Source organism: Convolutriloba macropyga, chromosome 1 (genome assembly GCF_964194025.1).
Source record: "Convolutriloba macropyga chromosome 1, txConMacr16.3, whole genome shotgun sequence".
In the NCBI taxonomy this organism is placed as follows: domain Eukaryota; kingdom Metazoa; phylum Xenacoelomorpha; order Acoela; family Convolutidae; genus Convolutriloba; species Convolutriloba macropyga.
Genome location: NC_134468.1, coordinates 17,140,932 through 17,152,715, shown reverse-complemented (window position 1 = coordinate 17,152,715; position 11,784 = coordinate 17,140,932). Strand labels below are relative to the sequence as shown.

The window sequence follows — 11,784 nt, the reverse complement described above, 5'->3', positions numbered from 1 at the left end:
CTCCTTAGCGGAGCGTGTGTTTAATAATTGAGGTTTAATGTTAACCTGGCCATTTTTGACGATGTGGTTTATTTCCGTTGAGGTTTTTTCCGTGGATGGCTAGTTACTATGAGAATCAGACGGGGGGTTATTTCCTAGACCCATCCGGAAAGAATAGATCCTGTCATCAGCCGATAGGCTTTACAAACTATTCGGTAACTCAACTCTTTTGTTTCAGATCCAGAGGAAAGGAAGTTTCTCAAGTTTTTTCAAGTGGCGCATCCCGGAGACACTGTTCCGCCTGAACAGCCCTCAAATCCAACTGACCCGACAACCCAAAGGTCATCAAGCGCATCCTCGCCCTCCTCGCAGGGTTTGTCACCCTCATCATCTGCGTCTGCTTCGACTCCTAGGACTAACTGGGGTTCCTCCCATTCCACTGCCGATTCTGACTTCATGACATTCAAAAACCACTCCGGGTCCAGGAGTGCTGCACCCTCGGGGACTCCTGGCGAAGACACAAGTGGCTATGGGACAGAGAACTCGCGCAACTCCTCTGCAATTCAGAGTTCTGAAATGTACAATGGCAATACTGAGAATGCTGGTAATGGAAACGGAGAAAATTCGATTTCGGCAACCAGCAGGCATGAAAATAATTGGTTAATACCCAGTTTAATAATTTTAATAATTAACTATTGGTGCTAGCAAACAAAGCGAATGAATTAATTTAAATAGTCTTGATTTTTAAAATTTGTTTTGATTTCATGCGTTCACTATTTGCTGCTCTGTTTCTTTTTGTAATTATTGATTAGTTGTTTTAGATAATTGCAATGAATTCACACTCCAGACATTAGTTTTACTTCATGCTCTTTAACCGTTCTAAGTTCAAAGGATTTGAGGTCAAACAGGTCTGCGTTGAATGCGGTGAATTTATGTAAGCAAAGCAGATGGCACAGATAACGCGTCAGAAATTGAAATAGTTGATAAGTCCAATTCTTAACAACCAATTTTAACCAAAAAACTGAAAACCAAAAGTCAGACAAAGCTAAACAATATTCCGATGTTTTTTTACAAAATAAAATGGCTTCAATGTTTCAGCTATTATCAGCTACTGGCTAAAAATCAGCTGTCGGCTGAACAGGAAATTTTGATTCATATGCGCCTCGCTGCGAACTTCTGAAGACCTCAACAATTGAAGCAGGACAACAAAAACATTCAGAGTTCAGTTTTCACCTTTTTGAAAGCATTGACAGATTTAGCACTACAGATTTGGAAAAAATAGGCTCAATATCGCTCCAGGGTTACTTAAGCCTGTAATTATTGAAACTTTTAATAAAATAATAAAATTTGGCAATTTTTTTTTAAAAAAATGGCCTGAAATTTTAACAAAATTAGTGTTAAAATTAAAATGTTCACAATTAATTAAAACTCGTAACTGCTCCAAAAAAAGAAATCTGAAAATTTTAGAGCCAACGCTTGTATTACTACCACTCACAAATATTAGATGATTGGCAGAAAATGACTGAAAAAACCCAGGTGATCACATATCCACCCACAAGTGCAGGCGCGCAGAAATTTACCTCAACTTAAATGTGAAATTGTATTAATTCGCCGATTAATAAAAGCTTGTAAATATGTAAGATTTGTGGTGAACGTGAAAAAAATGGGATTCAAATCGCCAGAGCCTAGTGGCGCAAGACCAATAGATATAATCCATGATTCTTGCAATTTGCTGTTGGCCGAGCTCCGCTCTCATTGGTTGTGTGAATACTTTTTCTCAATTTGCATAAAAAATTAAAGTAAATGATCTATTGGTTGTAAAATTTAGCCCTAAGAGAAAAATATCAGAAACAACGCTATCATCTTAAGCTTATGTTGTTCGAGCATTAAAGAAATTTTTTCATAGCTGCGAAGTGAATGGCTATTTAGTAGCATTTTGCAGGATAACCATTTGGAGTCAATTGGCGTTTACTAAATTTAGACAGACTGACATCAAAAATTTTGAAGCAGTATGATGAAAACGGATCTTTAGGTTTTATTCTAAATTTATTAACACAAAAACTACTTCCAATCTGTTGAAAAAGCAAATCAAGATGGCAGCCGGTTAGTATTTTTTAAAAGAATGAATGAAAGCTTTGTATATATGGGCATGCTGATTACTCACTGTTCTTATACAAGAAAAAAGTTTGCTTTTATTGAAGATTTTCACAGCGAGAGAACAAAAACTTCCCAACAAACATTTGACTAGAAGCCATGTAAAAAAATCTTAGCTATTCAATTTCAGTTTAAATTAGAAAATTAAATCAAATTAACATTTAAATGTGTCCAAATGATTCAGGGAATTCCAATAAAGAAAAAAATTGTTGATTAGTGCCATAAAAAATGGAGCTCCCTTTTCTTTCATTAATTGACTTTTAATTTTTTAAAAAATGAAAATTGATTGGAAAATTTCAAAGTGTGTTCAAATAAATACAAGGAGGCTCGGTAAAGTGCATTTTCATATAAAGTTCCGACTTCGCTAATCCTCTTTTTGGCATATATGTCTACCAAATGGGAACAGATAGAAAAACCGCAGGAGAACTCATGTATTTCTTTTTAAAAATGCGTATTAAAAAAATAGCCTCCAGCGCAAAAAATTCAGTGGAGTAAAAAATACCGTATTAGATTGATGAGGTAACATATTATTGAGAAATCAAGTCAAGAAGAACAAAAAATTTAAACAGCAATAACAACAAACATTAATTACATCCAGAACTTCTTGTCCATTTTATAAAAAAAGTATTAACAAGGTCAAATAGCGTCAGATAAAAATGAAGGTAAACATTTTTTTTTGGAATTCATTAGGAAAGATGTGAAATCGCTCCATAAAAAGGCTTGGTAACTAATTTCCAAGTAATGAGAACCATAAGATAGCAATTGAAAACATCTAACAAATTTGTGATCACATAAGTTACTTCAAGAAGTCATGAAGAACCGTCATTATTTGCTTTTTTTTGCTGTTGCAAAAAGAACAACAATTAGAGACAACAAACAAAAATCGAATTAAAATTTGCGAGAAAACGCTGTCGAAGCCGCTAAACCATATTTTACCACTAGAATATGTTCAATTGATCCTTTCTCGAACTTTTATAATGTGGTATGTGACCTCCAGTTAATGAGAATAGGTAACAAGCAGACGAATAAAGAGAAAAAAGGGGCAAAATCAAGTAATACTTTTGTCTTTTTCAAAATCAAATATTTTCAAAGTCAAGAAAGCCATTAGCTACAAAATGAAAATTTTAAATAGGTTCCTTCATTTGTCCAACCGAAACGCTTGAAACTTGTTCTTGTTCAGAATTTGTTTCACAAAAAGAACGTCCAATATGGATAAATTCAGAAATTTTTTTTTCTGCGTAAAACGCATGTCGAAACCAGTAATTTAGTAAGAAAATCTTTAAAAACTATAAATTTTATACACATATTCCTTTCTCTGACTACAATAATGTTACATGTGGCCTGTAAGTAACGAGACTAGGTTGAAAATAGACAAAAAACAAAAACTCGCAAATAAAAAGTGTTTATTTTTTTTGAAAACGATTGTTTTCAAAGTCATGAATGCCAATCTGCTCAAGTCAGAGTATAGGCTCAGTCATTTCTCCATAAAAATTAACGAGACCTGTCATTATCCAGGCAGATTTATACGACCAAAAAAGACAAAATAAAAACGACAGTTAAAGACAAATTTAATAAAAATTTTATAAAATTCTTTTATTGCCTCTGAAGACTTTTATATGTTCAGTTGTTCCTTTATTTGAACGCTAATGATGTATTATGTGATATGACAATAATGTGCTAAAGTGAGATTATGAAAAAAATGTGTAAAATATTGCCAATGCCTAGAAATCAAAAAATGTCGTGAAATTTAGTAGTATCAAATCCAGAAAACCAATGCTGAACTTAATGCGTAAAAACTATAAAACAGAGTATTTTTCGATCCAGTATAAAGAAGAGGAAGGAGAAAAGCATTCTTTTTATGCTGACACTAAGCTACAAGTTGATCAAATTAGGAGAAAAATAGTCGCAAAGTTCAATAAGCCCTTGTTTTTTGAAAAATCAAACATTACAACTGAAGACGACCATAATTTTTTGAGTAAAGAAACTAGATATAAAAAATTTGGAGCTGCTTAGGAGGCCAATTGGAGCTATCAACAAGGAGCTTTAATTTGAATTGTTTTCCTTTAATTTACAAAAAACAGCTCGAAAAGCTCGACTGATTACAATCCGATTTTTTTGAATTGTAACCATTCACGATTGGACATAAATGAGCATGGCTATGGCTGTTTAACCATAAAGAACACTCAATGGTTTGAAATGTTATAGATCTAGATAATTTGTTAAGATAAGATCAAAAACAAATGCAGTGTTTTTGATAATAAAATCAACAGTACTATTGTTAACAATTTTAAAATTTTTAAACAGAAAAATTGAAATTATAGGCAACAACTCCAAGAAATAATAGTAAGAATACCGCGAATCGATTTAATGCAACGCAATTTTTGTACACCTTTTTTATATACTTATTTTAAAATATTTTTAACTACTTTTTTGTTATATATTTTCAAAATTGAATGAAAGCTTTGGCACAAATTCCGTAAAATAGGAAAAAAGTAACACAAACAGGTCTAATATTCACAAAATTTTAAATCACAGTAACTCATTCTAGTAAACGAAATCCAAAAAGTTTTCTTTTTCCGTTTTCTGCGCTGGACGGGCTTTTCAAGGATACCACTCACAGCTCTCTACGACGAATATATCTATCGGTCAAAATTGACTGAACAAAAAAACCCATTGAGTGAATAGTTCCTCTACCCCTCAAGAGGTGTCGGAAGAAAAATTCCCTCAGATCGCGTTTGAAATTTTTGCTCTGATGCACTAAATTTCAAAAAAAATGTCAGAAGAAATGGGTCTTTCGTACTAATTCCTTTTACTGAACAACAAGATAGAGTGAACAAGGTTAAAAATAGAAAATAAATAAAGCACAACAATGTTCTTTTCTAGAAAATTCAGAAAAAAATTAATTTTTTGCGAACAATGAAAAAGTGCATCTTGAACTAGACATGAACCTTAATGTAAAACTCGCAAACTAAAAATGTAAAGGGAGGGGTCGAAAAAAAAGAAACGAAAATCAGAATGAAGATGAAGCTTGGAGCTCACCTAGTCAAAAAAACCGATTTGCAGTAATCTTTGGTTTTGAAAACCCTGAAAACTCACAGCTTGCGTTTTCTAGAGAGATCCTCAAAACTGGTGATCAGAACTAGCAAAATATTAGCTTGAAACTGATGTTGTTTTTCAAAACTTCTTGAAATTGAGGAACCACAAAAATTAGAGAAGAAATGAAAAGTTCAATTGCAATAGCTGTTCATTGAAAACATAATAAGAGGAAAAACTCAAAATCTCAGGTTTTTTGTTTTGATTATCAAAAATTAAAATGCAGGGTTTGTTTGCTCCCAGATAAAAATTTTTCAGATCAGTTGCAAAATTGTTTATTTTTTTTTTAATTTTAACTGCCTTTTCTCCAGGTTAGAACAGAACAAAAAATAATCCTTTGTTTAATTTTGAACAAACTAATTCTAAGAAACCTTGTTAAATATAGTACAATCCGGTTGAGAATTGCTGTCGATGGTTTTAAAAACGATGAAAATAGTTTTGCTATAAACTGCTGGCAAATGAAACTAACTTTTTAATTGAGTGAAACTGATCAAAATCAAAAATTGCTTGACTTTCATAGAATTTAATTTTTAACAACCGAAAAAATGGATAAATCTTGATTTAAATTTTACCACAAATATAAATTGATATTATTTTAATTCAAAATGTCAAAAAACTCCATGAGTTATGTATGGGAAAATTATTCTAAAGCACCAAATATTTCTTTCCAAATGGCGAAGATTCTTGAACATGATTTCTTAAAAATTTTGTATATAAAAATATTGTCATATTGTCTATAAAATTTTTGTGCTTCCTTCAAGTAATCAGCAGTATTAACCGATCAGTTGGACAATTTATCCAAGCTAAAAAGTGTTCGCTCTGAAAACCATTCTTCTATCGTTTCTCTGTGTGAAAAATAAGTAAGATTCTCAGCACTGAAACACTCATGTGAGCAATTAAATATTTGGCATTTGAAATACCTAATTTCATATAAATAGTTTGTGAGCTATCGAAAACCTTTAGCAGGAATCAGAAATTTTTTGTATGCTACTTTTTGTCGGCTCAAAAAAAATCAACCGCAAGTGCAATTCAGAAAAAAGAGCTTTACTGAAAGTAGATAAGATGGAACCGTTGACCTGAACAGCAGCCTAGCATCTAGCTTCGAAAAGTACCAAATGTCCAATCAAACAAATTGACTTTTCACTTATTCAGCAGTTATATAAAGGTTTTTTTTGAACTTAAGCTTTGAAGATCAAATTGGAGTTACTTTTGAAAGCTATATGAATTGTGCCTTTCGAACAAAATTCCCCACCTTTATGAATAATTTTTTTCAAAAGTGCTGGGAAATTATTAGATCTCTTTTTGCGACCTTCATCGTCCATTTAATTTCTTGAAATCTAGCACAGTTTTCAGCAGGATCACCAATACAGTTTTTTTCGAATAATCTTTTTTTTCTCTACGCAAAGAAAACATGTATCATCGGAACACTACTTTTTAATAAAATTGCGTTGTCCACTGTTTTTGGATTTCATAGTTTATCGCAAAAACACTAGAGGATTTAAATCTGTTTTGTGTAAAGGGAACGGTTTATAAATATTCAGTCAGAATAAAATTTGTATATATATATATATATATATATATATATATATAAATATATATATATATATATATATATATATATATATCAACACATACGTTATCTATCATCAACACATTTAAGCTAGAAAAGATTTCAATGAATATACTCAAATTTTGGAGAACTTTTTAATTTTTAATTTTTCATAAAAGAATATAGCGTGATAGTGAACTAAAGATTTTAAAAAGATCAATGAAAATCGATAACAACCTTTCAAGATCATTCTTGTGGCTTCCGCCAAAAGTTTGACAAAAATGAAATGGCATTTGTTAAAGTTTTACCTTCTTGGAACCTCATTGAAGCTCAAGTGAATTTTTCTCCTCTTTAAAAAGTTCCTTTTCTGAAACATGTTTTCAATCTTTTCTAAACAGATATGAAATTATTTTCCTGATCCATTAGAAATTGAGAAAATATAAAAACAAAAAATTGATGGCTGTTCATAATTGGACATTGTAAATTCAGGAACTTGTCTTGAAAAGAAACTGGATACAAAAATTTGGAGCTGCTTAGGAAGCCGATTGGGGCTATCAAAAAGGAGCTTTAATTTGAATTGTTTTTCTTTAGTTAACAAAAAACAGCTCGAAAAGCTCGACTGATTACAATCCGATTTTTTTTGGATTGTAACTATTCACGATTGGACATAAACGAGCATGGCTATTGCTGTTTGACCATAAAAAACACTCAATGGTTTGAAATGTTATATCTGGATAATTTGTTTACTAAAAGATCAAAAACAAATGCGGCGTTTTTGATAACAAAATCAACAGAACTTTTGTTAACATTTTCAAAAAAGTTAAACAAAATTAATTGAAATTATAGGCAATAATTCCAAAAAATAATAGAAAAATACCGCAAATCGGTTTAGTGCAACGAAATTTTTATACACTTTTTTATATACTTATTTCAAACTATTTTCAACTACTATTTTGTTATATATTTTCAAAATTGAATGAAAGTTTTGGCAAAAATTCCCGAAAATATGAAAAAAGCAACACAAACTGGTCTAATATTCACAACATTTTAAATCACAGTAACTCATTCTAGTAAACGAAATCCAAAAAGTTTTTTCATTCCGTATTCTGCGGTGGACGGGCGTTTTAAGGACACCACTCAAAGCTCTCTACGACGAATATATCTATCGGTCAAAATTTACTGAACAAAAAAACCCATTGAGTGAATAGTTCCTCTACCCCTCAAGAGGTGTCGGAAGAAGAATTCCCTCAAATCGTGTTTGAAATTTTTGCTCTGATGCACTAAATTTCAAAAAAAAATGTCAGAACAAATGGGTCTTTCGTACTGTTTCCTTTTACTGAACAACATGATAGAGTGAACAAGGTTAAAAATAGAAAATAAATAAAGCACAACAATGTTCTTTTCTAGAAAATTCAGAAAAAAATTAATTTTTTGCGAACAATAAAAAAGTGCACCTTGAACTAGACATGAACCTTAATGTAAAACTCGCAAACTAAAAATGTAAAGGGAGGGGTCGAAAAAAAGAAACGAAAATCAGAATGAAGATGAAGCCTGGAGCTCACCTAGTCAAAAAAACCGATTTGCAGTAATCTTTGGTTTTGAAAACCCTGAAAACTCGCAGCTTGCATTTTCTAGAGAGATCCTCAAAACTGGCGATCAGAACTAGCAAAATATTAGCTTGAAACTGATGTTGTTTTTCAAAACTTCTTGAAATTGAGGAACCACAAAAATTAGAGAAGAAATGAAAAGTTCAATTGCAAAAGCTGTTCATTGAAAACATAATAAGAGGAAAAACTCAAAATCTCAGGTTTTTTTGTTTTGATTATCAAAAATTAAAATGCAAGGTTTGTTTGCTCCCAGATAAAAATTTTTCAGATCAGTTGCAAAATTGTTTATTTTTTTAATTTTAACTGCCTTTTCTTCAGGCTAGAACAGAACAAAAAATAATCCTTGGTTTAATTTTGAACAAACTAGTTCTAAGAAACCTTTTTAAATATAGTACAATCCGGTTGAGAATTGCTGTCGATGGTTTTAAAAACGATGAAAATAGTTTTGCGATATAGTGCTGGCAAATGAAACTAACTTTTTAATTGAGTGAAACTGATCAAAATCAAAAATTGCTTGACTTTCATAGAATTTAATTTTTAACAACCGAAAAAATGGATAAATCTTGGTTTAAATTTTACCACAAATATAAATTGATATTATTTTAATTCAAAAGGTAAAAAAACTTCATGAGTTATGTTTGCAAAATTAATTTTAAACCACCAAATATTTCTTTCCAATTGGCGAAGATTTTTTAACATGATTTCTTAAAATTTTGTGTATAAAAATATCGTCATATTGTCTATAAAATTTTTTTGCTTCCTTCTAGTAGTCAGCAGTATTAACCGATCAGTTGGACAATTTATCCAAGCCAAAAGGTGTTCGCTCAGGAAACTATTTTTTCTAACATTTCTCTGTCTGAAAAATAAATCAGATTCTTAGCACTGAAACACTCATGTGAGCATTTGAAATACCTAATTTCGTATAAAAAGTTTGTGAGCTATCGAAAACTTTTAGCGGGAATCAAAAATTTTTTGTATGCTACTCTTTGTCGGCTCAAAAAAAATCAACCGTAAGTGCAATTCAGAAAAAAGAGCTTTACTGAAAGTAGATAAGATGGAACCGTTGACCTGAACAGCAGCCTAGCATCTAGCTTCGAAAAGTACCGAATGTCCAATCAAACAAATTGACTTTTCACTTATTCAGCAGTTATATAAAGGTTTTTTTTGAACTTAAGCTTTGAAGATCAAATTGGAGTTACTTTTGAAAGCTATATGAATTGTGCCTTTCGAACAAAATTCCCCACCTTTATGAATAATTTTTTTCAAAAGTGCTGGGAAATTATTAGATCTCTTTTTCCGACATTCATCGTCAATTTAATTTCTTTAAATCTAGCACAGTTTTCAGCAGGATCAACAATACAGTTTTCTCGAATAATCTTTGTTTCTCTACGCAAAGAAAACATGTATCATCGAAACGCTACTTTTTATTAAAATTGCGTTGTCCTCTGTTTTTGAATTTCATAGTTTATCGCAAAAACACTAGAGGATTTAAAACTGTTTTGTGTAAAGAGAACGGTTTATAAGTATTCAATCAGAATAGAATTTGTATATATATATATATATATATATATATATATATATATATATATATCAACACATACTTTATCTATTATCAACACATTTAAGCTAGAAAAGATTTCAATCAATATACTCAAATTTTGGAGAACTTTTTAATTTTTAATTTTTCATAAAAGAATATAGCGTGATAGTGAACTAAAGACTTTAAAAAGATCAATGAAAATCGATAACAACCTTTCAAGATCATTCTTGTGGCTTCCGCCAAAAGTTTGACAAAAATGAAATGGCATTTGTTAAAGTTTTACCTTCTTGGAACCTCATTGAAGCTCAAGTGAATTTTTCTCCTCTTTAAAAAGTTCCTTTTCTGAAACATGTTTTCAATCTTTTCTAAACAGATATGAAATTATTTTCCTGATCCATTAGAAATTGAGAAAATATAAAAACAAAATATTGATGGCTGTTCATAATTTGACATAGTAAATTCATGAACATGTTTTGAAAATTGATTCAATCGGCTTGAGTCTTTGCTATACTTGTCCATATCTGTTTCTAATGTGCTAGCAAACTAATGTAAACTGCAAGCATATAAAAAAGTCAAAAAAAAAACGCTACGAAAAAATTAAGAAATCAATTTCGCCTCTGAACTGAAAATTTTCAATCCTACCCAAAGAAAGAAAAATTATCCCGAAACCATTTTTCTGCTAATTGTCTACCACATCAGACGATGTCTAAAAACGGAAGATGACCACAAAAATTTCAATTTCTTGATACTTAATAATTGAAACCACTAGAGAAAAAAGCTGGTACATCAAAAACTGAACAAAAATTTTTCCAGAAAAATTGATCACCAGGGTCATCTATTCACATCCTCAAATTTGTCTGCAAAAATGATTTCCTGAAACCATTTTTGCTGTTTGAATCGCTGTTTGGCATTGATCTGGGATGCTTAAAAACATTTTTTTGCTGACAAATTTGGCCTCGCATACAGTTTTAGCATTCTTTTTGAGAGTCAGTGGTAACAGTGTGCTCATTATAGTGTGCCACCATCTCTAATAAAAATTCCAAATTGTTACAACATACATGAAAAAATTACCTTTGGTTTAAAAAATAATATTTAAATCTATGGGTTCAAAAAGTAAAAACTCTTGGCAACAAAGGTTTTTTGAATCTTGCAGAAAGTTTTAATCCTTAGATTATCAAAAACTGTTGTACTGTTTAGTATAATAAAAGATACGGTTCATGATGCTACGATTTTTGTCCCAAACTTGTCATCACGTTCTTTATGCGTTCAACATAATTGTGATATGTTTCCTGCTAGTAAGCAATGAGTTGACAGCTTTCTGACAGAAAATGTGAGTTACAAAAATGATTCGAAGTTGTAAGACATTGGCATTTTAGGCCAACTTTGGAAATTTTACAAATACTTGAAATAAATTTATTCAACTTTATACAAACTTAACTTTAATTTTCGGAAAGGTCGTAAAAAAACTAGATTTCAGCATGTTTTTCCCACTGGCAGATACAAAGGATTGTGTTTTGCTTGCAAGACAAAGCCATTTCCGCTTTGAAAAGTTCCAGATAAATTGACGTTCTCGTTTTCCAACATATTGGACACAAACATCAACAACAGCAGTACATTTTGATGAAATTGTATACGCTTTAGCAATAACTACTGATTTCACTTTTCACTAATCTAATCAAACTTTTTAAAATTTTGTGATCGATGTAAGCCAAAAAGAAATAACTTTACGCTCATATTCTTGTTTTTTTTGAAGAGTTTAATTGATTTTTTTGTATGATTTATCAAACTTCAAACAAATTTATGATTTAACTTTTCACTAATCTAATCAAACTTTTAAAAATTTTGTGATCGATGTAAGCCAA

At 31.0% G+C, this 11,784-nt stretch overlaps 1 protein-coding gene across 6 annotated transcripts in view; it reads left to right on the top strand.

The window, feature by feature from the left end:
• The window catches only part of LOC142335775 (uncharacterized), a 72,168-nt gene extending 71,336 nt beyond the window's left edge, over positions 1 to 832 (top strand). For all 6 annotated transcript variants that reach the window (XM_075384130.1, XM_075384151.1, XM_075384128.1 and 3 more), the window contains one exon: positions 218 to 832. In XM_075384130.1, the coding sequence (XP_075240245.1) occupies positions 218 to 684 (467 nt within the window). In that variant the 3' untranslated portion in view covers positions 685 to 832. The remainder of the gene's footprint in view (positions 1 to 217) is intronic.
• Positions 833 to 11,784: the final 10,952 nt, after the last annotated feature.